General features: G+C 40.8%; 1 protein-coding gene across 1 annotated transcript in view; it reads left to right on the forward strand.

Moving 5' to 3' along the window:
* UBAC2 (UBA domain containing 2) overlaps window positions 1-27,761 on the forward strand; it is a 170,574-nt gene that overhangs the window by 104,923 nt on the left and 37,890 nt on the right. Inside the window, exons 5-7 of the mRNA XM_061435278.1 lie at window positions 585-708; window positions 4,124-4,171; window positions 24,830-25,075. Coding sequence (XP_061291262.1) covers window positions 585-708; window positions 4,124-4,171; window positions 24,830-25,075 — 418 coding nt within the window. The remainder of the gene's footprint in view (window positions 1-584; window positions 709-4,123; window positions 4,172-24,829; window positions 25,076-27,761) is intronic.

The following is a 27,761-nucleotide window of genomic DNA, read 5'->3' on the forward strand; positions in this document are numbered from 1 at the left end:
GCAAAGAGCAAAGAGAAACGTCTTCAGTGGAACCCTGGAGAAGATAGAAGAGAGGTGGAAGAAATCATGGGTAAACCATCAAGAAGCAGGGTTTAAGACAAAATCAGGAAGACATTTGAGAAAGGGAGGACAAGAGCGCGAGCCTTGTCAAGTGCTACAGTGAAATGTAATCGGACAGGTCTGACATGAAGATTTTGCATTTTGCCATGATGAATTGTAACGTTTCTTGATTTTGGTTTGTCTCACTTCTTTCATCAGATTTCAATTCATTCATGAAAAGAAAACGTAGCATCAGCTTTACATTTTCTCACAGTGCTGATAGTTCATTAGTAGATGCCAAACCATTACTTTGCAATCACTTTGGGAGAGTTAACAAAGATCAGATAGAGTTCTCATAAAATATTATATATACGTACAAATTATTTTGGATATGTTGTACATATAGAAACCAACTTGTGTATCTAAGATCATGATTTCAGACTGAAATAAAACGATAAGCAGTGTTACTTCAGATATACATTTGCCGTTGGTGTTGTAAATTGAGCATTACACTATAGTGATTTTTTTTTTATTTGTTTGCATAGCCTGGCACCTGTGTTTGCTCTCTTTGTACCATTTTACTGCTCCATCCCAAGAGTCCAAGTGGCACATATTCTGGGCCCGTTGTCCATCACAAACAAGACACTGATTTATATATTGGGACTACAGGTACAGTATACATTTTTCTGTTCACATTTCTTTAACCAGATCTGTCTCTCTCTGTCTCTTTTTTTTTTTTTTTTTTTTTTGGTCTTTTTCTCATTTGATCTCCTTGAAAAACAAAGTTTTTTTTTTCCCATAAGTTTGGCTTCATGATCTGTATCAAACGTTCAAAGGAAGTGTTACAGAACAAGAACATCAAGGTATATAATGTACTAGAATACTTTCATAGCCTTTAGAAATCTGATAAGCGCTTTCACTGTAATTTGTATTGGTGGAAAATATTTTAATTTTGTTGTACAATTGCGTGTAAGTACTTTTTCAAAAATCGCAGTATGAAGCGGAAACGTGAGAACAGTCCAGAGGCGGAACGTGGAAAGCCACTGCCAAAATTGATTCATTGAATACAGAGTCACAAATAAAGCTCTAAAGCAGGAACCAGATACGCTTTGCCAGCCTCATGACTCCTGTGCCGCAGCAGGCTTGATTACACTGTTGCCATTCACTAAATGGTTTTACCCGATGGCCATTAGTGGACTTACCATTTGACTTGAATCGAAAAAGATCGTCTTTACCAACATTCAGTGAATATTGATTGCTGTCTGCTAGGCTCCAGGCCCGGGAATAGAAGATACGTGTGATTTTCAGTTTTCTACCTGTAGCATTACACCTGTCACTTTTCTTTCACTCTCACACCTTTTAATGTAAACTTTTATTCTGCTGTTTCCTGTGGTACCATATGTAGCTTGGCCTTTTGATCCGTCAATACTCATAACATTCCTTATCCCACACATATCAGACCGGATGCCAGTGTCACTGTACAGGGCCCTCCTCCCTCCCCTTTTAACCTTTAGCATTTCCTCCACCTTCTCTTGTCTGCTCTCACGTGTTATCAATGGCCCATCTGGGGTGGGTGTTTCCTTACCACTTTTACAACCATTTTTCATGAAATATGTTTATTCCTCATCTCTCAGCCTACGTAGCTTTACACTCCCCTTTGTCCTCTCTAATACTCTTATAACCTAAGAGCCCACTTCCATGTTTTACTCTTATTACTAGGGTTTTCAGTGGCATGCCTAATTCTTTTTAAGATGTTCCAACAGAAGGCAGAATGCAGTGGTCGCAGAGTCCCCTGGACCAGGGGCAGAGACCCAAGTTCCAGTTCTGACATGGCATACTCAAGCTTGATCTTGGGTCAGGTCATGGAAGCCTCTGGTCCTCATGTTGGCTCTAGTTAGAGAGCAGCTTTGAGGGTAGAAGACGTTGCTTCATTCCATGTAGAGCAGGGATTCAGTGCAGCGCTGTGGCAAGTCTTTGGAGCCGAGTGGACATTGGTTTAAGTACTTGCTCTGGTAATTACTTTCCTTTTCCATCACTTTTTCTGAGCCCCCATTTGCCCACCTGTAAAGTGGGAACAATGATATCTATTTCACATGATCATTTGAAGATGTAGAGATTGTAGCAGTGGGTTTTGGGGGGTAATCAGAACAGGTAATAAGAAACAAAGTCAGTTGGTTCCTAATATTAATAATGTATGTCTGTATGACTGCCACCTTTGGTTTTTCTGAGATTGTGAGTGGTTTTGTTTTGTCTTTTTTTTTTTTTGGTGGGGTAGAAGTTGATGCAGAAAGTAGAGGTGGAGATGCCCTGGGCCTCTTGATAAAATCTGAACTCTTTAGCATGAATGGCATCCAGGGTTTCTTCTTGTCCATCCAGTATCGACTCCCACCCTTCCCCCACCTTGACGTGAATGTGAACCTTTTATTCCCCAGACTTCTGTTCCCTCCCCTCTGAACCTTCACACTTGTTTCTGTGCCTCAGTTAGTCAGCAACTTCTTGAAACCAGGGACATTTGCTAGATGAGTGATTGAATGACTTTAGTCATTCTCAGGAGAGCAAAGACGTTTGTGAAGGGACATTGACGTGCCCAGGGCTCAAGAGCCAGTCACGTAATGCCCAGTGCTGGGGGCCATGGAGGATAAAATGTAGCTTGAGATGCAGCACCTGCCCCTCAGAGAGGCCAGCAGTGAGAAAAAACACACAGCAAGTGCTGTGGAAGTATTACTTTTCTCTGTACTTTTGGAAGAAGACTACAGAAAAATAATTTTCCACGTAATTCTCATTCTTGTTGTTTTCAAAGTCATTCACACTGAACAAGCATCCACACTCAATCAAAGGATTAAATTTTAAATCAAGGGATTAGAGTTGCAGCCATTGCTCATTTCTCCATGAGCTAACACAAGAGCACAGCTTGTTAGACTGCTTTTTACCTGTGCTTTGCCATCTGTTACCTTTGTATCTGTCTTCTTTCTATGTATCTTTTTTTCTATCTGTCCTTGATAAAAGTGCGCAACTTTGAGGTTTTCATCTGGCACTGATGTCGCTGATGAACTGCTTCTTTCTCTATGAGCAGAAATGCTTAACTCCCCATCTGGTGATCTACTGATCTAATTGTGGACAGACACTAAGATACAAATCTTTTTTTTTTTAATCTGCATGTGTGACTTCATTTTATTCTCTAAGTATTTCAGTGTTAATATTATATTTCAGTGTATTTCTTATAAATAAGGTCATTCTCTTGCATAACTGCTGTTCAGTTAACAAAATTGGGAAATTAACATTGATACAGTCTTATTCCAATTTTACCAGTTGTCCCGATATTATCCTGTTACTAGGCTATGAATTTTTCTTTCTTGCAGGAACGCTTGGGAGATGTCTTATGACATAAAAAACAAAAACAAACAAACAAAAAAAAACCCTGAACACAATCCTTGGATGTAAATGATTTGAAAAAGGCAGAGATTTCATGAGACCCATTTCTAAGTACTTTTGCCATTAATAAACTCTGAGCCCTGTTACTTGGTTCGCTCTTTCTTGGCCAGACTAGAATGAGAGGATCAGCAGAGCAACATTGGGCAAGGACCTGTATGCTGACAGACATCTTCCATCTAAAACTAGAGTAGCAATAATAAGAAATTGAAATAAGAGAATTATATGAACTATAATACATGTCATTACTTGACACTAAGCATTGGCGGTGACTACATATTTTCCGTGTTGTTAATGCTAATAATTTCTGTCCATATAGTATTTTACTTTGTGTAAACCAATTAATGTCCATTTGTAAACAAGAATGTGCTTGAATTTCACTTATTTTTCTTTGCATAAGAGTGGGCTGGTTTCAACCAATCTGTTTTAGGCTATCGGAAAGCTGAGTGAGGTCTTGGTAGAAGAGGAAAGAAAAGAAAAATGGTATATTATTTACCTTTATATAACAGAGTATTTGGTGATCTTCCATTTGTTTATATTAAGAATGTATATAATTAAGACAACATAAATGGTAATGACTATAATTATGTAAAAGTAAATATGCTGTGACTGGCAGTTGAATTTCATTTTTAGTTGCCTTTTTTTTCTTTTATAGCTTTTCACCTCTGGTTCCTACATCTGGATTGTAGCCATAAGTGGACTTGTAAGTGTGATTTCCCCCCCTCCCCACCTCTCCTCTTTCCTGAAGAAACTTGAGGGAAAATGTCATATTGAGATTATGGGTTATATTCAGTTGTCTTCAGGTGTCAGATTCCATCTCAAAGCCACTTCCTTAGTGATGAAAAAGCCAGTTACATGGATCATTGAGACAAAAGAGGCCAGATTGTCTCAGTTTTCAAGGTAATTTTAGTGAAAGTTTTAGCTGAGTTTCTTGTCTGTGTTATTTTAAAATTACATTAGCAGTAGTCGAGGTCATAGCAGGACAAAAACAGCAGAAAAATAAAATGAAGAAGTCGGATTTGCCAAAAGCAGGGAGAGAGATTTTGTTTCTTTCGGAAAAAGACTTGGTCATGCAAGGGAAAAATAAGGTTAAGCGGAAAGTCAGGTGGATGAGAACTGATGCAAGATTCGTCAGGGTGCGTGGCTGGAGAAGGAAGAGGGAGCTAGCTGAAGGGTTTGGGTGGTGTCTCATCTGTGTGCCACACAGAAGCATCATCTTCCCCATCCCCATGCTCTGTATTATTTTGTTTTATTTTAATTAACATACGTCTTCAACTCTATGAGGTATCAAGAAGGAATCTAAAGCATGAAATTGAGCTTTATTTTTCATCCATGGCTTAAATTTGAACTCCCAGATTTCTATAAAAAATATGTTTATAACTAGTATATGTGGATGGAGAAGGCAATGGCACCCCACTCCAGCACTCTTGCCTGGAAAATCCCATGGATGGAGGAGCCTGGTGGGCTGCAGTCTATGGGGTCACTAAGAGTCGGACACAATTGAGCGACTTCACTTTAACTTCTCACTTTCACGCATTGGAGAAGGAAATGGCAATCCACTCCAGTGTTCTTGCCTAGAGAATCCCAGGGACGGGGGAGCCTGATGGGCTACCGTCTATGGGGTTGCACAGAGTCGGACATGACTGAAGCGACTTAGCAGCAGCAGCAGCAGTATATGTGGAACATAATTTTAATTTCTTTCTTGGAAATGACTAAGAAAGTTACAGACTGGATTCACAGGGATATGTATAACATCAAAGGGAAAGGATTTGGACATAACTTTGCATTCCACTGGGCTTCCTTGGTGGCTCGGCAGTAAAGAATATGCCTGCAATGTGGGAGACCTGGGTTCGATTCCTGGGTCAGGAAGATTCCCTGGAGGAGGGCATGGCAACGCACTCCAGTATTCTTGCCTGTGGAATCCCATGGACAGAGGAGCCTGGTGGGCTACAGTCCATGGGGTCACAAAAGTTGGATTCGACTTAGCGACTAAGCCAGCCCCCCCACCACCACCACCGTGCATTCCACTGCAGACATTTTACGTAAGTTATCACTACTCACTCTTGTTTCCTGGGTGAATAGTATGATGGGACACTGGGTCATTACTTTAAGCCGGCTCACTTCTGTCCTTCCTTTACGCTCTCCTGTGTTTGTTCTTTTCATATACAACTTATTCCTTCACTCCTTGCAGTTTCCAGCCACAGTTGTGAGGACTGAAGTCACTTTGTTTCCCTCTCCCAAAACACTTTCCACCGATGCCCAGATTGGCTTCAGGACTGCAGAGCTGAACTCCATTGTGAGGTCTTCAAACCATCTGAGCCACCTGGTGTTCTTAAGACTTGTAGTGACTTAAGGACAGCCTGGGGTCATTCTGCTCGTGTGAGGCACAGTGGCCAGGCTCTGCCCCATCTAATCTCATCCCCACTTGATCTGCCAGCTTGACTGGCAGGTTCTTAACCAACCTGAAGACAGTAAGTTGAGAGTTCATTGCTTTCATAATGAGAGCAGCCTGAGAATTTACTCTTTCATTTGTGATACATTCTCTTTCTCTTGACAGTGATAATCTTCAGTCCTTTTTTTCCTAAAACATCCAAAAATTTGACAAGTACCTTATTGTATTACATCTCATTGTGTTAGTTTTCTGTTGATTGATTTGCTGTCATTGTCTGAGCCATTCTTTAATATAAACTCACTATGTGACTCATTTGTTTTAAGACATCCCGTTTTATTTCTTTATTCTGTTTGCAGACTCCTGGTTTTCAAGTAAGTTCCTGATACCACCTCAGAAAGTTTCATTTTGTGACATTCAGTGTTCTAGAATTGAAGGTTGCATTTCTCAACTCTTTCTAGTCTTTTTAAAATCTAAAGTTTGTGTGTTGTGGTCAGTCTTTTCTAGTACACATGCTTAACAGGTGGTAAGGGGCTGATTTAATTTCATAAAGGAATCAGAAGTTTAACAAATTTTTAACATTAATATTCAGAAGAGTGAATTGAGTTGCTCGATATTTGAAATATAATTTTCAGATGAATGTAGCTTATAATAGTCCCATTATTAATAAATATCTCTGAGCCAATTCAATCTTCACTTTATTGTAAGTAATTCAACCAGGGTTACAGACCTCCTGCCATTACACAAATCTGATAAATCTTCATATCAACCTTGTTCTTTATTATTATCCCACTGTAGTTAGATGATACTAATTGTGTTGACTTAAAATGATTAGTGTCAGTGATAATTACCCCAGTTTTCCTTCACATTATATCATAGATGTTAGTGCTTGTTTTGAATTTAATGAATATCTTGTTTCTGACTTTTTCCAGAGAAGCGCACTTTTATTATGAAATATTTAATATAATATGGTATACTTTAGATAAGGATAATTATAAAGGAGGGTGTTGTTTTTGAGTGTTTGGTTCACACACCACCGATTATAGGATCGAGGTCTGAGATTCATAAAGCCACAACTTGTCCCAGATGTCTTCTTGCTCAACGTGACTCCTCCTCTCCCCATATTTATCAAGCAACTTCCTTTTTTTGTTTTTTTGGGGTTTTTTATGTTAAAATACTAAAAATAAAATAAAATTTTTACTCTCCCCCCAAAAATGCACAGATAATATTCAGTGTTTTGGAGAAATACTAGAAAACCTGTTGATAAAAGATCACCTTTTAGCTCTGAAATCAGTAGTTCTCCTAACATACTGTGTGTAGTAAGGAAGTAATTTTATTTCAATCTGTGTTTTTAAGAGAAAGAGCTTTTTTTTTTCTTATAAAGAGAATTTGTATAAACATAAGTAATGTGTTATCTGCTGTCATAGAAACCAAAACCTTTACTCATGCTTTTCTGAAAAGCTGCCAGCTTTGGGTTATTTTATTTAGTTATGGGTGGATTTATTTTGCTTTAGGCCAGTTTTTCTCTCTCCTTGTGTCACCCATCCTGTCATGATTAGAAATGTTTCTGAATACCCAGCTTAAAAGTATCCCACTGATTAAAAGAGGAGAAGGAGGGTGAATTCCACTAGTACAGTATTTTGCTAGGTTGGGAGTGATGTCGCTGAAAAGAACAAGGACTTAAGTATTTTTCCTGATTGGAGAGGGGTTAGGGAAGTGTGTTTAGCTTTCAAGCAGCAATAACGAGTTGATTTGCCCAGAACAGCTAGGATCCGTTTTGCGATCCCTTGGGGATTCCAGTTGCTGCCCAGAAAGTATAAAGGGCATTTGGTTTTGCATAAAGATTGATATTACTCACATGTAACATTGATACCTATTTTAATATCACATTGTTTTTCCATCGACCGTTCTGGCTTTGAATACCAACAGTTAATGCCTAAAAATATGACTGCTTCCTTGAAAGTTGGCAGAATTGTATAATAATTGATATAGTACATAAGTGAAATATTTCCATTTAAATGGGTACTTCAGAAATATTAGTCTGCACTTCCTTGAGTCCTATTCCCACCTCATGTCTCACTATTCTTCATGTCTTTTTTTTTCTCTTCTTCATGTCTTTTGTGAGAGACCTTCTTTGGAGGAAGTCACTCTACTCCACAGTTCCACTACATTTGTTACATATTAATAAGACTTTTTTCCTTAAAGAAAACATTGGTTACTTATTGAACTTTAAGTTCTTTGTATGGTTCTGAAGAAAGCCTTCAGGCCGTCTGTAGCCCTGCACTTCTTCATTTTCTGCCATCCTCTGAATCATAGTAGTGAGTCATTACCACCGGGATGTACCCTAAGTCTCAAAAGCTGAAGTCTCAGGCCTGAGCTGATTCTGGAATGATTAAAATAGAAAGAGCCTGCTGTTGCCAAGTTTTCTCTTTTCATAATTCATGTCTTCATCATCGTTTGGTCCTCTTTCAAGCTGTTTGAGAGCAGGTGAAGAGGCAGGCCTGTCTAAGAGACCTGTCGCTTTCACAGTCTAGCCATTTCCTGCATTTGTTACCTGCTCTGTACAGTACGTCAGACTTTGATTATCTTACAATCAAGTCACCGTAGTGTGAAAGAAAATCTGTCCTACCCAGTAACAAGATTAGAAACATAGATTCATACCAGATTCATTAGGACCTTGGACGTGGTCTGAGTTTGTATGTTTTTTCTGTAGGCAGTGGGTGTAGATCTTTAAAGAGTAAATCTTTAAAGCTTTTCAAACAAAAACTTCATGATGGTGTGAGATTATAGACGTCTTATTAGGGTTTGTAAGTCACAGAAGCGGGGAAGGAGAGAGTTGAGCAGCCTTGAAGGAATCAAGATGGCACATCTGTGGGCAGTAATTTACCTGTCTCTCTTCCCCCCACAAGAGTTTTAAAGACAAAAAGTAAAACATCGTCTGATGGTAACTGTAAAAGAAAAAGCACCAAACAGAACCTTATGTTGATGGGCTTTCCATGATAAATCATTAAGGGAAAAAAGCTCACAGACCTAGCGGAATCCACTGTGGAAATCAGAACTTCTTTGGAGAAAGTTTTGGAGCCCTGACCTGTTTCCCAGGTGAATGAGGATGGGTGTTGATTCTACTCCTTTTCACATCTTTCTCTGCTCTTCACTCTTTCTTTTCTTCTTCCTTATTCTTTCTTCCCTCAGATTTCTTCTCCCAGCTCACCAAAGGAAGGGTACAGCATGGCAGATCATCATCCGATGCCCAAGGTTTTCAGTTGAACCTGAGGGATTGAGATGATTTTTTAGCATTTCATTGAAAATGAGGACAGAAGCTGCAGAGGGAAGTCAAGGGTGGTCAGAGCTGTGAGGTGGGTTGGGCTTGTGAAAGAACCTCGTGTAGAAGACAGTGGATCCTTAGGAAGCAGCCATATGTAGAGGGTGCTTTCACCATCTTCTAATTAACACAGTATTTACAATCCCACCACCAGACTGAGTGCTTATCAGTCCATTGTACAGTGCCCCCTCTCTCTCTGATTCTTTCACACCCTCTCTTTCCTCCCCCTTCTTTTCCCTCCCTTCCTCTCTGAGCCCCCTTCCCCTATCCTGACCCTAGGTAGCCTGGACCTACTGAAAGAAACCTTCTGTCCTCTTCTTTGTTGAAACAGTTGCAACTCAGTCCACTGCTGACAGAATGTTGTCTTAGACAAGTGTTGCACGGAGAGTGACTTTTAAATGTTCAATGCCGAACAAATGAAATCATGCCAGTGTCTTGATAAAAACCGGCACAGAGTGCCTCATAAGATACAGCTATATAATTGGCATTACTGTCACCTATCTTTTACCTATAGGCAAAACCTTGGCCTCTTGCAGAGCCTTTCAAAGTTAGGCCTCCTCAGGTCCCTCTCTCAGCCCATGGACACTGTACTCCGGAGTTGCTGAGCACTTTACCCCTCTGACATCTCATGCTGTCTTGAGATTCTTTGTCATCACTTATTTTTCTTTAACAAACCCATGGCACATGCTATGTCCCACCCATTGGTAGTAGATTATATTGTTTGTTCAGCTGTTTTGTTGGTTGAGAGTATTTGCTGCCCCATCTCCCTAGACCCCTCTCTGCAGGGCCTCTAGGGGCCGTGTGAACATCAGACTCCACTCTGTGACTTATGTGAGCCACCAGACTATGAGCAGCAGTGATGGGTGCTTCTCAGGCAGAAGTTTTAAGCACCCTTGTGTGGTCCCACCATTGCTCTGTTCGTTTTGTCATGAGAAAAACACGTGCCAGATAGACATTGCTCTCTCAGCCCAGATCCCAGAATGAAGAAAACACACAGAGCAGGGCCATAGCCAACATGCAAGATGAGTGAGAAACAGCCTTTGTAAAAACAACTGAAATTTGGGATAATTTGTTATCACCGCATAACCTAGAGAAAGCAGACTAACACAACTCTTTTCTAAGCACTTTACAAATACTATTTATTTAACTAGTCCTCCTAAAAACCTGATATTGTAGACCCTGTTGTCCCCATTTTATAGATAAACTGAGGCACAAAGAACTTATCTGCTAAGAATACAAGCTGATACGTAGCAGAGACAATGTTCAAATGCAGGTTCTGGAGCTTTAGCATCTGTGTTCTTCAGAGGTAGCTTTGCATAACCATATGGCAGTTTCTTCCAGCCATCTCCATTCTTTCACCATTAGATCCCTTCTTTTCCTAGAAAATCGTATTCATTTAAGTTCTAACTCTGAAGCCTTCTCTGAATCTGCCCTTTCAATTTAGAAACTATACATTATTCTTTATCATCCCCAGTGCCAAACAAAACATCTGGCGTTTCATCTATATTCTAGAAATACTTGCTGACTTTCTAAAAACTCAGATAAAATTCAGTATTATCAAATAATCATTTCTGTACAACAAAACACTGCTATTCTTTGTGATTGTCAGAATGTTGTCAATGTGTACCGCCTCATTAGGTTCTTGACACACTCTCTGCAGTGGTGGGGAACCTAGGCTTCTTGTTTTAAAACTGAAGCTCAAGTTGCACAACTGCTGGGCAATTGAGCCAGGACCAAAGGCCAGGTGTTCTGGTGGTCCAGTGGGCCCAGTGCCTTCCAGTGCCTATTTCAAGGCTCTCGTCCATGTCTGCTTCAAACACAAGACACTTAGGTACCAGCTGTTCTTAGATCTTCCCTTGCCGACCCCACTAAGGTGAGGCCCTGATCATCATCCATGGAGACTGGATTCTGGAGGGAGATCCTGGTCATAAAGAAGTTTTAAAAGTACCCAGAGGTGCTGAAAGACCCATTCCTCCAACAGTTCCCTGCAGCCTTCATTATGAATTTTGTGGGCCCACCAATATCCAAGAAAACTTTATCCTGTTGGCATCCTCTGCTTTCTTCTTAATACGAAGAAATTGGTCTGTAGCTGTAATGTACTTTCTCTTCTAAGACCATCAAAGATATTTATTTAATTGGTCCTCCATATGATGGATTAAGAATGCAGCTCAAACATCACCTTCAACAAACTCATTGTCTTATGTCTCTGGCGTTGTCGTGTACAAGAAAACTAATAGATGGAGAAATATACCATGTTCATGGGTTGGAAGAATCAATATAGTGAAAATGAGTATACTACCCAAAGCACTCTGTAGATTCAATGCAATCCCTATCAAGCTACCAACGGTATTTTTCACAGAACTAGAACAAATAATTTCACAATTTGTATGGAAATACAAAAAACCTCGAATAGCCAAAGCAATCTTGAGAAAGAAAAATGGAACTGGAGGAATCAACCTGCCTGACTTCAGGCTCCACTACATAGCCACAGTCATCAAGACAGTATGGTACTGGCACAAAGACAGAAATATAGATCGATGGAACAAAATAGAAAGCCCAGAGATAAATCCACGCACCTATGGACACCTTATCTTTGACAAAGGAGGCAAGAATATACAATGGAGAAAAGATAATCTCTTTAACAAGTGATGCTGGGAAAACTGGTCAACCACTTGTAAAAGAATGAAACTAGAATACTTTCTAACACCATACACAAAAATAAACTTAAAATGGATTAAAGATCTAAACATAAGACCAGAAACCATAAAACTCTTAGAGGAGAACATAGGCAAAACACTCTCCGACATACATCACAGCAGGATCCTCTGTGACCCACCTCCCAGAATATTGGAAATAAAAGCAAAAATAAATGGGATCTAATTAAAATTAAAAGCTTCTGCACAACAAAAGAAACTATAAGCAAGGTGAAAAGACAGCCTTCAGAATGGGAGAAAATAATAGCAAATGAAGCAACTGACAGACAACTCATCTCAAAAATATACAAGCAACTCCTGCAGCTCAATTCCAGAAAAATAAACGACCCAATCAAAAAATGGGCCAAAGAACTAAATAGACATTTCTCCAAAGAAGACATACAGATGGCTAACAAACACATGAAAAAATGCTCAACATCACTCATTATCAGAGAAATGCAAATCAAAACTACAATGAGGTACCATTTCACGCCAGTCAGAATGGCTGCTATCCAAAAGTCTACAAGCAATAAATGCTGGAGAGGATGTGGAGAAAAGGGAACCCTCTTACACTGTTGGTGGGAATGCAAACTAGTACAGCCACTATGGAGAACAGTGTGGAGATTCCTTAAAAAACTGGAAATAGAACTGCCATACGACCCAGCAATCCCATTGCTGGGCATACACACCGAGGAAACCAGAATTGAAAGAGACACGTGTACCCCAATGTTCATCGCAGCACTGTTTATAATAGCCAGGACATGGAAGCAACCTAGATGTCCATCAGCAGATGAATGGATAAGAAAGCTGTGGTACATATACACAATGGAGTATTACTCATCCATTAAAAAGAATACATTTGAATCACTTCTAATGAGGTGGATGAAACTGGAGCCTATTATACAGAATGAAGTAAGCCAGAAAGAAAAACACCAATACAGTATACTAACGCATATATGTGGAATTTAGAAAGATGGTAACGACAACCCTGTATGCGAGATAGCAAAAGAGACACAAATGTATAGAACAGTCTTTTGGACTCTGTGAGGGGTGGGGATGATTTGGGAGAATGGCATTGAAACATGTATAATATCATATAAGAAACAAATCGCCAGTCCAGGTTCGATGCAGGATACAGGAAGCCTGGGGCTGGTGCACTGGGATGACCCAGAGGGATGGTACGGGGAGGGAGGTGGGAGGGGGGTTCAGGATGGGGAACACGTGTACACCCGTGGTGGATGCATGTTGATGTATGGCAAAACCAATACAATATTGTAAAGAATAATAATAATAATAATAAAAAGAAAACGAAGTAAAGGATGGCTTTGAGAAGGCTTTAAGGCTACTGTAGAATATATTAAGCTGGGTCAGTACTGCTGCCGGTCAAAGGGAAAAGAAATGGAGATAAGAGGTCAACAAGAAAACACCCAGATGTTTTCATTCTTGATGATTCCTGATAGACTACATGGCAGTTGCCACACAGTGCTTTTTCCCTTTTCTCACAGAGTCTTCACATTGTTTCCCTATCAAGAGATAGGAAGCCTTGAATCAGTTTTGATTATGTCTTTCAACAGATTGTTTTGAAATAGAAATGTCCAGTGTTCCTTCCTCTTTGGGGCTGATTATGTTGATATTTTTCTTATATCTTTATGATCAGCTCTGCGAAAGAACTATGGTAAAATCAATGCATGTGATTTTTAATATATTCATTATGTGCGTGCTTAGTCACTCAGTCTTGCTGACTCTTTGTGAACCCCATGGACAGTAGCCCGCCAGGCTCCTCTGTCCATGAGATTATCCAGACAAGAATACTGAAATGAGTTGCCATTCCCTTCTCCAGGGATCAAACTGGGGTCTCTTGCATTGCAGGCAGATTCTTTACTGTCTGAGCCACCAGGGAAGTTGACGTATTCGTTATAAATGACAGCATAACTTATTATCGAAAAGTCTTCTTATGTTAGTTTATGTTAGCTGGAAATATTTTCAAGATACCAGAAGTTTTTTGTTGCTAAAGACTGGTTTCAGTCTGTGAAAATCTCACCTCTTTTATAAAATTTTATAAAATTTAAGATGAGAAGTATATATCTAGAAATTTCAGTCTTCTTAGATCTTCATGTTTACTTTTATGAAAATTTTTTGTTGTTGTTCATTAAAGTATTACAATACAATAAAATATACCAACTTTAAGTGTACAGTTTGGTGAATTTGGGTACTTGTATACTGTTTTATAGCTACCACAACAATCAGGATAGAAAACAGTCTCTTCTCCCTAAACATTTTTTTTCATTCCTTTTGCTGTCACCCACCTGCCATCCCCAGATAACCACTGGTTTCTTTATGTCACCACAGCTTTGCCTTTTCTAGAATCTCATATAATTTGAATCCTGTAGTATGAAGTCTTTTATGTTCTACTTACTTCACTTAACATGCTGTTTTTGAAATCCATTTACCTTTGATTACTGTTTAATTCCTTGTTATTGTAAATATCAATCCCTAGTATGTTACACTACAATTTGTTTGTTCATTAGTTGGTGAATATTTGGGTTATATCCAGGTTTGATTATGAGTAATGTTGCTGTGAGAATCTGTGTACACATTTCTTTGTGTACATACGTTTTTACTTCTCTTGGGTAAATGCCTAGAAGTAGAATTGCTGGAATTCATCATTTGAAAAATAAATGGTACCATATTATTTTACACGGTTACTATACCATTTTGCATTTCCACCATCAATATATGAATGTTCCAATTCCACCATCTCCTTGCCAGCACTTGGCATTGTTAGCCATTTTAATTTTAGTCATTCTAGTTGGCATGCAGTTATATCTTGTGGTTTTAATTTGTGTTTTTCTGATGACTAGTGATTTGAGCATCTTTTCTTGTGCCCATTTTATATTCTGGGTATAAGCCCTTTGTTGGATATATTTTATAAAAATTTTGTGCCAGTCTTTGGCTTGCTTCTTTGTTTCCTAAACTGTTTCTTTCAATAAGCAACAGTTTTAAACTCGATTAATTCAATGTCTCAGTTTTTTAAATAGTTTGTGCTTTTGATATCTTATTTAATACTTGCTAATCTGATGTCACAAACATTTTGTCCTGTGTTTTCATCTAGAATGTAATAGTTTTTGCTATTACATTGAGGTCTGAGATCCAATTTGAGTATAATTTTTGTGAAGTTAAGGATTGAGATGTATTTTTTTCCATACAAATGTCTAGCATTATTCCATCAATGTTTGTCAAAAAGATGTCTCCTTGGCATATCACCCTGGCTCCTTGATTGAGAGTCAGTTGGCCAGTGTGGGTCTGTTCCTGGACTTGCTCTTCTATCTCAGTGATTTGTGTGTGCTCTTATGCCAGCACCACTTTGTTTGAGTACTTTCGAGTATGGTAAGTCTTAAAATCAGGTAATGCAAGTATTTCAGCTTTGTTCATCTTTTTTCAAAGCTGGTTAATCTATTTTAGAAACTTTGATTTTCTGTATGTACTTTTAAATTAGCCTGTGATTTTCTTCAAAAAAGAAAAAAAAAAGTTAAAATTTAACCTGAGATTGCACTGAAACTATAGATCAATGAAGGAAAGATTTCCATTTTGATGATTTTAAAAATATCGCCACAAATTATTTTGTATTTCAAAAAATGGAACTTAATTCCCCCTCTTCTAGAATGTGAGCTCTACTCAGCGATTCACTTACAATGAATAGAAAATGGCAGAGATGATGCAGTGTGACTCCAAAGGGCAGATCACAGAAGACATATTGCTTCCATATTGTTCTCTCTCAGATCATTCATTCTGGGGGAAGCCAGCTGCCATGTCACAAGGGTCCTGAAGCAGCCCTGTGGAGAGGTCTACATGGCAAAGAACAGTGGCATCCTGGCAGCAGTCAGCACTAATCTCCCAGATGGGTTTTGAGCTACCTTAGAAGCTGATCCTACAACCCAGTCGAGACTTCAGATGAACATAGGTAGGATGACATCTTGAATGCAGCCTCATGAGAGACCTTGAGCCACAACCACCCAACTAAGCAGTCCCTAGATTTCTGACCACATAAACTGTATGTATATTAAATGCATATTGTTTTAAGCCACTGCGTTTGGAATAATTTGTTATTCAGTAATGTGTAACTAGTACAACTATTTTAATAATATTGGGTCTTCCAATTCATAAACATAGTATGTGTCTACTATGTAATTTTTTAATTCCCCTTTTTAATTTTAAAATTTTCAATGTATAGGCCCTGTACATCTTTCATTAAATGTATTTCTAGTAACTTGTGAGGTTTTGATGCTATTTTAAATGGAGTTTTGTCTCAAATGTTTGTTGCTAGTACATGGAATGCAGTTGATTTCTATATATTGCTATTGTATCCTCGAGGATATTTATTTATTTATTATTTATTTTTATTTATTTATTTCTGGTAGCTTTTCTGTGGATTCTTCAGGGTTTCCTACATATTAATATATGATCAAGTCATCAGGAAATATATTTGGTTTATATGTTTTCTTTCTTCCTTTCTGATCTATGCATTTTATTTTTCTTGCCTTATTGCACTAGCTAAAACCTCTAATATAATGTTAAATAAGAGTGATGAATGGACATCCTTGTCTTGTTCCTGGTCTTAGAAAGGATTGAGTTTTTCCCTGTTGAATCTCTGTCTGTAAATGCATAAGTTATTCTTGATATTTAAATTCATTTTTATTATTTTTAGTCCAATGTAAGAAACAAATTTTAACATAAACCTATTTACTTCCTAATTTTAGTTTTTTGAATCAGTTTATGAAAAGTGAATATAATTATAAAAGAGGACAGTCTCCTTGTTGGAATGGATATTAAAAGGTATTTACCTTTTAGTGTTTGATTAAGGCTTTTTGCCATGTACTAGAGACTCGAGCTGTCTCCCAGTGTATTTTTTCCTTATTAACAGAACCTTCATCTTATTAGGGGCAGCAGGACCTCCAACTAAAAGATCACATTTTCCAGTTGCCTTTGTATCTAGGTCTAGCTATCAAGCTAAATCTTGGCATCCTGGCCAGTGAACTACAAGCATACTTATTGGCAGGACTTCTAGGAAGTCTCCTTAAAGTAGCCTTTTGTCCTTTTGTTCTTCCTCATTTTCTTCTCCCCACTGCCTGGAATGCAGTTAAGATGGTTGGAACATTTCTAACATGAGAGAGAAGTAAATTTCTGTTGTTTTTAAACCACTGGAATTTACAGTTTTCTGCTTCATGCAGAAAACCTCATCCTCTTGATGCATGGTTTACTGAAAGGAAAAGCTTACAGCAGCTTTCTAAGACAGTTTCTTAAAAACAAATAATCTATTATTAGTTCAATTAATTCTGTTCCTCTTGTAATTCAAATTCCCAAGAGTTAGAAGGATACCCAGTGTTTTAAATAGATAGTTCAAAATAATAATGAAAATGAAAAGAGCTATGGGAAATTCATCTGAATCACTTTTGTAATTGACAAAGAACAAAATAGCAAGACTCTTTAAATAAGTGCTAAAGCCACTTGATTCTGTCATGAAAAGGACAGTCATTTCATAATTAATCACAAATGGCACAAATAATTTTGGGCACTTCTGATTTGTGTACATATTCTTTGCATAATAAAATAAGTAATTTCCTTCCTTCTTTCTTTAGCATTTTCAGTGAAGAAGAAGGAATAGGAAAACAGACAGTTCTTTAGAGCTGGAATTTTCTTTGTTTTGCTTCCTGCCTTTAGAACACAGCCTGGCACATAGTAGAAGTTCGGTAAACATGCACTGAATGAATAAATGAGGCTTCAGTGGGCCTGCTTTCTTCAGGTCGTGAGTGAATATGCAGTCTGTGTGAAGGGGTCCAGGTATCAGAGGGCGTCTCTTCCCCTGTCTCGTCTTTACCTTGAGACCAGTCACGCTGTCCTCCAGGGTGACGGCCCCTGTGTTTGTCCTGCTGTCCCGCCAGATAAATTTCTCACATGTTGGGACCTTGGTTCGCCAGGACTGCGGCAGTGTAGTTTGCCAAGTGGGTCTCTGTTCAGCCATAGCTGACTGGAGAAGGAGATCAGTAGAAATCTGCGTGCTGGTGCCATGTCATGGTTTCTCACCTTTGCTGGCTGTGGCTTCATGCTAACACTAAACAAGACCAGAGGACAGTTGAGGTTTACTCTCTGTAATCAAGAGAGTTTTGCGTGGTTCCACCCAGCAAATTAAATTCTTTATCCCCTTTGGCCCAGACTTGCAACTGCAAGAGATCCAGAATGCTCTCTGGTTGCCTGACCCCTGGGGCCCTCTTGCTGACCAGGATTCCCAGTTCCTGCCGCTTGAGTGTTCTGGCTCTGGGTGTACCTGGCCTTCGCAGACACAGCCCACATGTTCCTTCCTGCTGTATCTGAACAGTCTAGACCTGTCTCCCAGCCTGCCCAAGACCCCTGCCACTGCTTCACCCCTTGTCATTGGGTCTCTCAGCTTGATCTGGGGCTTCTGGGCTCTGTGGGCCTGCCAGACCCCTCCCTTAGAATTTCCCCTGGCCTCTTGACATGCAAATCCCAGCAGATGGTCTATTTTTAAAGCCTGTTTTTTTCCCTGCAAACTCTATGGGGTTTCAATCAAATTCTCATTCAGAAGTCCCAATATAAGAGAGGTTCATGAGATAATGAAAATGAAAGTTAAAAGTAATGTGTAAGGTAGTATAATGAATAAGTATTATTCGTAATTCATAATAATACTCTCTCAAGGCTTTTGATAGTAATGAGGTATAACTTAGGTAAAGTTTACTGTGCTTATCCCCCATCGTCTCCTAGAATAGGGTGATGTGATTATCACATATTTATAGGAAACTGAATTCTTAAACCTCTTTATATTTTAATCAATAGTCAATCTAAGAAAGAAATGGAAAATTTTATCTGAGCCAACCTGAGGATTATAACCCAGGACAGTCTCCCAGGGAGCTCTGAGATCTGTTTGCAGAGGGAAGGAGGTGACCAGAACATATGTGATGTTGACAGAGGGTGCATGCAATCAAGAACGCATCTTGGCAGAAGGTTGCTGCTATTTGCAAGGAACAGATAGATTAGTTAATGATTTTAGTGCTTTTGTAAGTGTGAGAAAATGCCAGACCCTGAGTTTATGACATTTCCTCCTGAAATATCTAGCTGTCTGAGGGCCAGCTCTGTCAGTTTTCCCAGAGCACAGAGTGCCTCACCCTGAACTTTGTTTTGAGTTCCTCCCAGAGTGTGCTATAGGTCAGCGACTGCAGCGGCTGGTGATTTGATTCTTAGAGAACTGGATGGTGGGCAGCTTTCTTCGTTCTCTCTCTTCCCTTTCAGTCGTAATACTCACTAAGGCTTGGGAAACATTTCATCACCAGCTTTCCCCAGTGCTCTTAGGAATGCTCGTTCCCAGGTCAGGAGGATTTCATCATTAGGCTACTCACTGCTGTTACTAGACTAGGCCTTGTTCACAAGCCTCTGAAGCACCCGTCTGACTAGTGTGTTATGGTCTAGGAAATGGTTCCCTCTTGTTGCTTCTTCCCTTACCTGGAGTCACACTGTTGGCTCTTAGAGGATATGCTTTTGGTCAGTTGTTTCACGTCGCCTAGTCATCATTTATTTTACACAGATTTGGTAATGCAAATAACAATAATCTTGTAAAATAGTCAAAATATAAGTAAAATAAGGTCATAAGTATTTAAGCTATGAATTTCCATTTCGTGTGGCCCAGTATCTCCCCAGGTCATCTGACCAGTCTGTTCTGCATCAATCTCTATCTTTGAGGAGAATGATGTCTTGGCATTGTTCACCTAAGGTGTGTACACGTACAAGGTATGTGGGGGTCATCGTGACCCCCCATAGGATTGAGTAAAGGATGTTATCATCTAAGGAGTTGCCTAGCAGGCGCCAGAAGGAGAAAGATTGATATTTGTGATTGAGCAGGAATTTTTGCCAATGGGGAGGGCTGGGTAAGCACATGACAAAGATGCAGTTCAGTTCAGTTCAGTTCAGTAAAGAAGAGGGGAAGCAACGAAATGGGCAGAGAAAATTTTATGTTTAAATTTTTCTTGTCTTACCTTAACATAAAAATTTTTATTTCATCGCCCAAAACATTTTACAGTAGCACTTTACTTATTTGACGACTTGAGGTGGTGCTGAGGTACCAGAGGCGTGAACCAGTGGATTCTATGTTTTTGTCATATGGGAAGTATGAACTTAGCACCAAAAAAGTGTGTCCTTTGGTACCTTTCCAGTTTCCTTTAAAAGCATCTAAGATGACCATTTAGACCATTCACTCACCATTCTCCCAGCAGACGTTCTTCTAGGTGCAGAGGCCATGAAGTGATCAAAATCAACCAGAATTCTTCCCCTTCCAGAGCATACATACATTCAGATAAGTGAGCCTTAGAATAGAGCTTTACGCCAATGAGCACACTTTATCCCTGCCAGAATTTGCAGTCATGCGTTTGTTCATTGCTGAGTAGAATGTACTAATTCTTCATAGGCTGTCCCTCCTAAAATTGAACACATGATTTCATAATTGTATATGTAATGGTGGGGGGACAGATATGGGCAAGAGAATAAAAATCTTCAGCCTTCCTCAATTCCTTAAAGGAATCTCTGACCTACCCTTCCCATTAAGAACCACCCCCCGCCTTACTAAATTGTGAGCTCCTTAAGTACAGGCAACAATTGTACATTGTCATTACTTTTTTCCTTATTTCTTTAAGACATATGATTGCATAAAGCGTGAATAACACAGTTGTTATGTGGGTTCATAATGTATTAGGACAGAAAAGTATCACAGTGAATGAGGGTAATGTTAAATGGAACTCTCCTCTCGTAAGTTTCCTTTATTTTACTTGAAGTATTTTGGTATTAATTCTAAGCACCTTGTGTGTATATTGAAATCCCTAGAGCAAACACAAGAAAAAATATGAGATATTGCTTTAAAAATTCCATTAAAGGAATTAAGATGAAATACTGAAAAGTATTTGCTTAATGCAAAAGGAAATAAGAAAGTAGGAGCAAAGAACAAAAAACAGTTGAGATAGAACCAAACAGCAAAATTCCTCTGTATCAAGGTAAATATATTAAGTGTGAACAGGGAAAGATGCTAATCAAAAGGCAGAGATTGTCAGACTGGATTTAAAAGTGAGAAACTGCTGTGTGCTGTCCACAAGGCACACTTTAAATGCAGACACACACACACGGAAGGCTGAAAGTAACAGGATGGAGAGAGATTAATACGGAAATAGAAATCGGAAGTGGCCACATTAATCTAAGACAAAATAGACTTTGTGAGTATCACTGAAAACAAGGAGACTTTATTGTGATAAAAGGGTCGATGTATGTGTGCCTGATAACAGCTTCCACATACACAAACATGTTCCAAGTACTTGGGGTTAGAACAATGGGCAAATGGATAAATTCACCATCATAGCTGGATACTTTGAGATGAAAAAAAAATAAAAATTAAATTTTTTACTTAATTCAAATCTCACAATTCTGATTTGTTCAGATTTTTTTTCACAGTTCGTGATATTTATGACAACATTTTGCTGTCTTCAGCTGAATCACTGTGCTTTTGCTGTTGCACAATTCCATTTTCCATCTTCTTTTTTACTCAGACCTTCAGAAAAGGAATCCTTACTTCCTCGCCCCCTTCACGTAACTTTTAGCCTACTGTAGCTTTTAAATTATGAAGTAGATGAATGTATGTTTTCTTTTATAATCTAGGCTTTATGGTTCTTACTTAAAAATCCTTTCTCATCCCAGTGCCAAAAAGATGTCCCTTCTATATTTGCGCAGAAAGATGTGCAGTTTTGTAAATTACATTTGTGTCCTTAACCCACTGGGAGGTTTTGTGTGGTATCAGGCAGAGGGGGCTGGTTTGACTTCTTCCTTCCGTGTGGCCTGTGTGTTCTTTTCGTGTGTGACATACCCATTTCTGCTGTGTACCAGGTGCCTTGTAATGGAGTCTGTGTCTCTGCCCTTGCTCTTTACATCAGTTTGACACACTCTAGATAAAGACCTGGGGCTTCCCAGGTGGCACTAGTGGTAAAGAACCCACCTGCCAACGCAGGAGACAGAAGAGACGTGGCTTCAATCCCTGGGTCGGAAAGATCCCCTGGAGAAGGGCACGGCTCCAGTATTCTTGCATGGAGAATCCCATGGACAGAGGAGTCTGGCGGGGTACAGATCACAGGGTCACAGAGAGTCAGACATGACGGAAGCAACTTAACACATACACACCCATAAAGACCACCCTGTTTTGCTTACTCAAACTTTATAGCATACTTTATAATCTGATAAGCCTCAGTATGCTTCCCTGAAATTACCTCATCTATCCTGTACCCTTTATTCTTTATTTTTAAGTCATTTTATCGTGATATATAATACACACCAAAGTGTCCATAAACTCTTTAAGTGTCATGAAGCCAAACAAATCACGATGAAGCAAGCGTGTATGGATTTATTGGCTGGGAAGTACATCTAGTCAGGCCTACATCCCGCTGAAAGATTACCAGTAATCACAAAGGGCAGAATCTCAAGTTCATTTTAGTGCTTCTCTTTATACATGAAGGTGCAGGAATCTGAGGTCACTGAAAGTACTTCCTGAGCTGTGCATCTGACCATCTAGGGACCTGTTTATCTGAAGCAAAGGGTGCCTTCTCCTACGTTTGCATCCTGAACTTTCCCCAGGGCGCACCGTCAGTGCGTGACTACCATGGGTTGTGACTTCACCCTTGTGTAATGAGCTGTTTTGTTCTCTTTTTTTGTTCATGCTTTTAAGGATTTCTTTCTCTGACTCTCATGGAGCTAGATGTACATTTCATTTTATTATCTTTCTTGGGACTCTTACACTTTCAGTTTGAGTATTTATATTCTTTGTTCATCCTGGAAAACTCGGTTATTATCTCTTGAAACAAAGTCTTCTTCATACATTTCCTCTGTGGTCTTCTTTTGGAAGCTCCGAAGACATCCACGGAGGGCCTCTGTGTCTGTCTGGAGCCCCCACCATGTGGAGCCCAGGTGTCCCCCGAGGGGCTGCCCTGCCCTCGCCAGAGCCTCCCTGACTCAGGCCCTGCCGAGCCCTTGCCTCCTCCCTGCAGAGGAGACTGGTTGCTTCTGGCACTGAGTCCTCTGATCCTCCCCTTCACTCCCACCTTCCTCTGCCATCCATCCAGGGCCCCTCTCCCACCTGTGGATTTACCCTTCCTGGCGACCGCTAAGTGTGTTTTCCGTTTTGTTGGTGTGGTGAGGATTACAGATGTTCTCTCGTTGCACCAAATCTGAAGCTTGTTTCTGTTTTCGTTTTCTTTGTTGTTTTGTACAATTCACGAAGGAAGTAGCATGGAAACTATTTGAAATCAAAAGTCCTTTTCCATTCGCCTTTTAGCCTCCTCCAGTGTGTCTGTTGCTTCTACCACTGCACCAAAGTTGGTTAATTTTGCCAAATCCAACGGTCATTTTCCTCTCTCACGTCTTATGTGAACTCTGGGCTGCATTAGACATGGCTATTTCCTTCTTAAAACATGGTTCTCTTAGCTTCAGCAGTACTAAACTCTGCTAGTTTTCCTTCTTACTTGCAGCCCCTTCTCAGATTGCTTCACCGGCTTCTCCTACTCTGTCCATCCACAAAATCCTGGTGTATCCCAGGTTCAGTCCAAAGTCCTCTTCTCTCCTCTGTAGTATCCCCTCACCCTCCTATTGTCTCTTCTAGTTCTCATGCTTTAAATGTAGTCTGATACAACGGACTCTCAAATCTTTCTCTCTGCTAACTTTTCCCTTGAGTTCCAGAATTTTATATCCAACAACCCACTTGACGGCTCCACCAGGATTTCTCATAGATACTCCCGAGTTCATTCTTGCATTGCCTTTGCCGTTTTCTCTGCTGGAAAGGTTCTTCCTCCAGTTCATCAAATCACTGGCACCTCATTATCCTTAAAAACTCTGCTCAAGTGTCACTTCCACCTGAGCTAAAGAAGATCCCTGCTCCAAGTCACCTTACTGTAATTCCTTCATAGATCTTATCCAGAATCATTTTATATGTTTGCTTGTTTATTGTCCGATCTCCGTATTGACCATGACTGTCAGAGTAGGGCTTTATGTATCTTGTCTTCTGCTCAGTTTTAAGTGCCTAGAACAGCACCTGGTATATAGCAAATTCTCAATAGATTTTTGCCTAATTAGGTAATTTTATTCATAAAATATTAAAGTGTACTTTTCTCTTACTAGAAAGTTATCAAACCTGCTCTGATTTGATATGAATAACTTCTTATCCTAAGAATCAGATTCATAAAGTTGAAGATTTCTAACAAAGGAATAGCCATTCTCATGTTTACCTAGAAAACCACAGGGACTCTTTAGATTCCTCTTACCATGTAAATTGTCTTAAAGATGAAAAATAGTAAGCAGAACTGTTCATTGCTAACTATTGGCAAGGATTTCTAAATCTAGGAAAAATCAGTACTTGATAAATTTATTAAAATATTATATACATTTTAGATCATCTTTATTTTCTGATAAAGGTATGTCTGGGTCACATCACTGACTATTAGGGTTGTTTTATGTCAGTATGTCTCTCTGATGGCCATCTGCCAATAAAAGTAACCACAAAGTTAGTACAGTGTGAAAGTGTCTTGATAATCAGATATTTTATGGCTTTTTTTTTTTTTTTCTGAAAGACAACATTGTTTTTAAGTATGGTGCCAGTACTTTCAAGTGTTAAATAGGTAGGATTTTGCTGTCTCTTCTAACTTACTAAAAACACATTTGTTTACTGAGGAGATTCAGTGTTTTGTTGGTTTGGTTTGTCCTGCTTAGTATCCCGCAACTCAGTAAGCATTCTGGTTTTTACCTCACCCTACGAAAGTGAAGGCAAAAGCACCACCTGAAGTATTTTACGGTCACTGATTTCTGTGTCAGATATGTTCCCTAAAAATTTTATGACCTGTCAACAATGCAGTTGGACTCTTTCTCTTCTAGGCTTCTGGGATCTGCTACAACAGCAGAACGCTGCAAGTCCACAGGGTGCTATATGTGCCCAGTTGGATGGCCAAGTTCTGCGCTTGGACCCTGGAGCCCCTCTTCTCATCCTCGGAGCCCACCAGCGAGGCCAGGGTCGGGATGGGGGCCACAGTGGACATCCAGAGGCAGCAGAGGATGGAGCTGCTGGACAGGCAGCTGATGCTGTCACAGTTTGCACAAGTGAGGCGGCAAAGACAGCAGCAGGTAAACGATAACAATCACAATCGAAAGTTGAGAGGTACTCAGGGGCCTGCGTAAACGTCTCCTCTGAGATCGTACATGTGGTTGGGACCGTGTGTCATTCCTCTGCCTTGCATCATGGATATCTTAACATGTTTCCAAGGTCTCTGATCGCGACTATTCTTAGTGTTTTCTTTGGAAGGTAAAAAAAACAAAGTAACTTGCCACTGAAAGACTGGTCAAACTGGACACTCTCGCTCCACTTCCAATAGATAAGCATGATTTCTTAGAGAAACACCAACCTAGTTAACAAGACGGAATATTTATCTGTTTTTATCATCTTGTAAAAGCCACAGTGTCTTCCTGTTAAAATGCTTATTATTGTGTGCTCTGGAGTAAAGAGCAGATATCAGACTTCTTGATTTTCCTTAGTTGAAATGGAGAGACTATGAAGGTAATAGAAGTTCAAGGAAACAACCAATGAGCCGGTCAGATAAGTGCTGGGTTTTCTCAGCCTTGTCATTAATCGTCAGGAAATATCGAGCACTTGCCCACAAAAACGGCTCCGTCCAAACAACATGATTCCACACTGGTGTCCCCAGGGTTCCTCTCAGTCAAGCTGAGCCTGCTTGGGCGCTTCTGTGATCCAGCACACTGGGCTTGTCATTTCCCGTCTCCATCCCCTTTACCCTCTGGGGTATGAGAGAGAGTTCTGTTCTCTCTCACATCACCTGCCCGCATTGCGTGTGAGAAGTCGATCTTCATTGCATGTGGTCTGGAAAGTGATATCAGGTGTGACATCCTTGGACGTCAGTGGGTCCCAGAATTTCCATCTAGGGTGGGGAGAAGGGGTTCCCTTATCAGTGGGCCAGGTCTGCAGGTGAGAGAGAAGGAAGTGAAGGCTGGTCCTTGCAGGTGTATTTGACTCCAGAATGTACAGTAAAGGAAGCTGACGCGTGGGGAGACAGACGCGGCTCCTGGAGAGATCAGGGCTGCAGGTATGGCTAGAGTCCGTGTGTAGGGTTGGGAGGTGAACCCAACAGGTCAGGGGTCCCCACCTCTGGGATCTCACGCCTGATGATCTGAGGTGTAGCCAATGTGATAATAATAGAAAGTGCACAGCGAATGGAATGTGCTGGAACCATCACCCCCACCCCCGATTCTTCTTCTGTGAAATCAGTCCCTGGCGCCAGCGAGGGCGGGGACCACTGCAGAGGATCACACCTGGGATGAAATGTAGGCAGCAGACTCAGCCTGTATTTAGTAGGAGGAAGAGGGGAAAGTCTTTGAGGAAATGGAAGGAAGAATGGTAAGGATGAGGACTCAGAATAATCAGCGTCCAGAGTGATAATGAGTATAAATACTTTCCAATAGCCTGGACAGAGCTGAGAGGGAGAGAAAGAAGTGTGTGTGATCTGAGATGGCTGGCTCAGCTAACGAGGGATTCAATGGCAGCACCATCCCATCAGCACAGAAGAGCAGACAGGGAGAAGTACATTGACTGGGGTGCCCGTGGGCTGCCTGAGAGGGGGTTCCCTGAGCAAAACGGGAGGTTGTGTTTCTGAAGTTGGCGTCCCCAGCAGATTCTCACATGCAGAGCTGATGCGACAGCACTGTTGGGATGATCACAGCGTTGGGGGAGCAGTGGTGAATGACAGAGGGGGCCTTTGAGCACCAGTCACAAGGAAGGTCTGAGAGCTAATCATATGGCTCAGGAGCCCTGGCGTTGACAGAGTGTCTGCCAAAGTGTCTCCAGTCCGGACAGACGCAGGGGTGGACTTTGGGTCTTGAGAGCTGCACTCCATCCACAGAGCGGTGTCCCTTGACACCCCACAGCAGGAAGACTGAGTACCACTCCTGGCGGAGGTGGGGCCTGAGCACCGCCTCTCGTGCTGCTGGGAGCTTCGTGTTTCACTCAGGTTCCTGGAGCAGCTCCTCCCGGGTGGCAGGGGCACTCTTCCCAGGGAAAACCTTAAGCGGAAGGTCCGAAGGACTGACCGCCTCCCCTCCTGCGGCAGCCCGCCTCGACGGCACCCTGGTGACCAGCCCCTCCTCTGTGGTCCACTTAAGAGTCCCGGCCCCGCCTGGAAGGTGACTGGATGAAAATACAGGTGCTCAGCCCTGTGGCGTCTGGGTCCCCAGTCCCCGCGTCCTTCCTGGGCTGTGTCTGCCACACATGTGTCGGCTAGAACACAGGTGAGGAGGTTTAGGAGATGCCCTCGCAGGTTACCCGAGCGCCATACCGGGTCTTCCCTCCCACATTGTGTGCCCTTGGCTGAATTTTTCCTCATGATCAGGGTTAATTACTCCTGCAGGATAATGACTCCTTCCCTTGCCTACTTTTTTTTGGTCAGAAGAGCCCAAACTGACAGGACCACAACGGTCACTTAAGAAGCAGCAGTGTTCTTGCTTTGTCCCCTCTGGAACCTCCTTTCCTGTGAGCCAGGCTCTGTAAACCAGGGAGTCCAGGGTCATGGGACAGGGAGCCCAGACGCCCCAAGTGGGTCAGCAGGAGGGCGATCGTCAGGGCCCCTCTCCTCCCACCCCTGGTTGCCAGGAGCCATATGCTCCACCCCCTGGGCACACAGCGCCTGAGTGACAGTCGTTGATTTGGGCTGTTCTGCATACTGGAGCCCCAAGCGCCATCCTTGCCAGGTGCCATCTGCAAGTTGGTGTCTCTCTCACCTCACCTGGCTGTCCATCCGTCTGG

Source organism: Bos javanicus, chromosome 12 (genome assembly GCF_032452875.1).
Source record: "Bos javanicus breed banteng chromosome 12, ARS-OSU_banteng_1.0, whole genome shotgun sequence".
Lineage (NCBI taxonomy): Eukaryota > Metazoa > Chordata > Mammalia > Artiodactyla > Bovidae > Bos > Bos javanicus.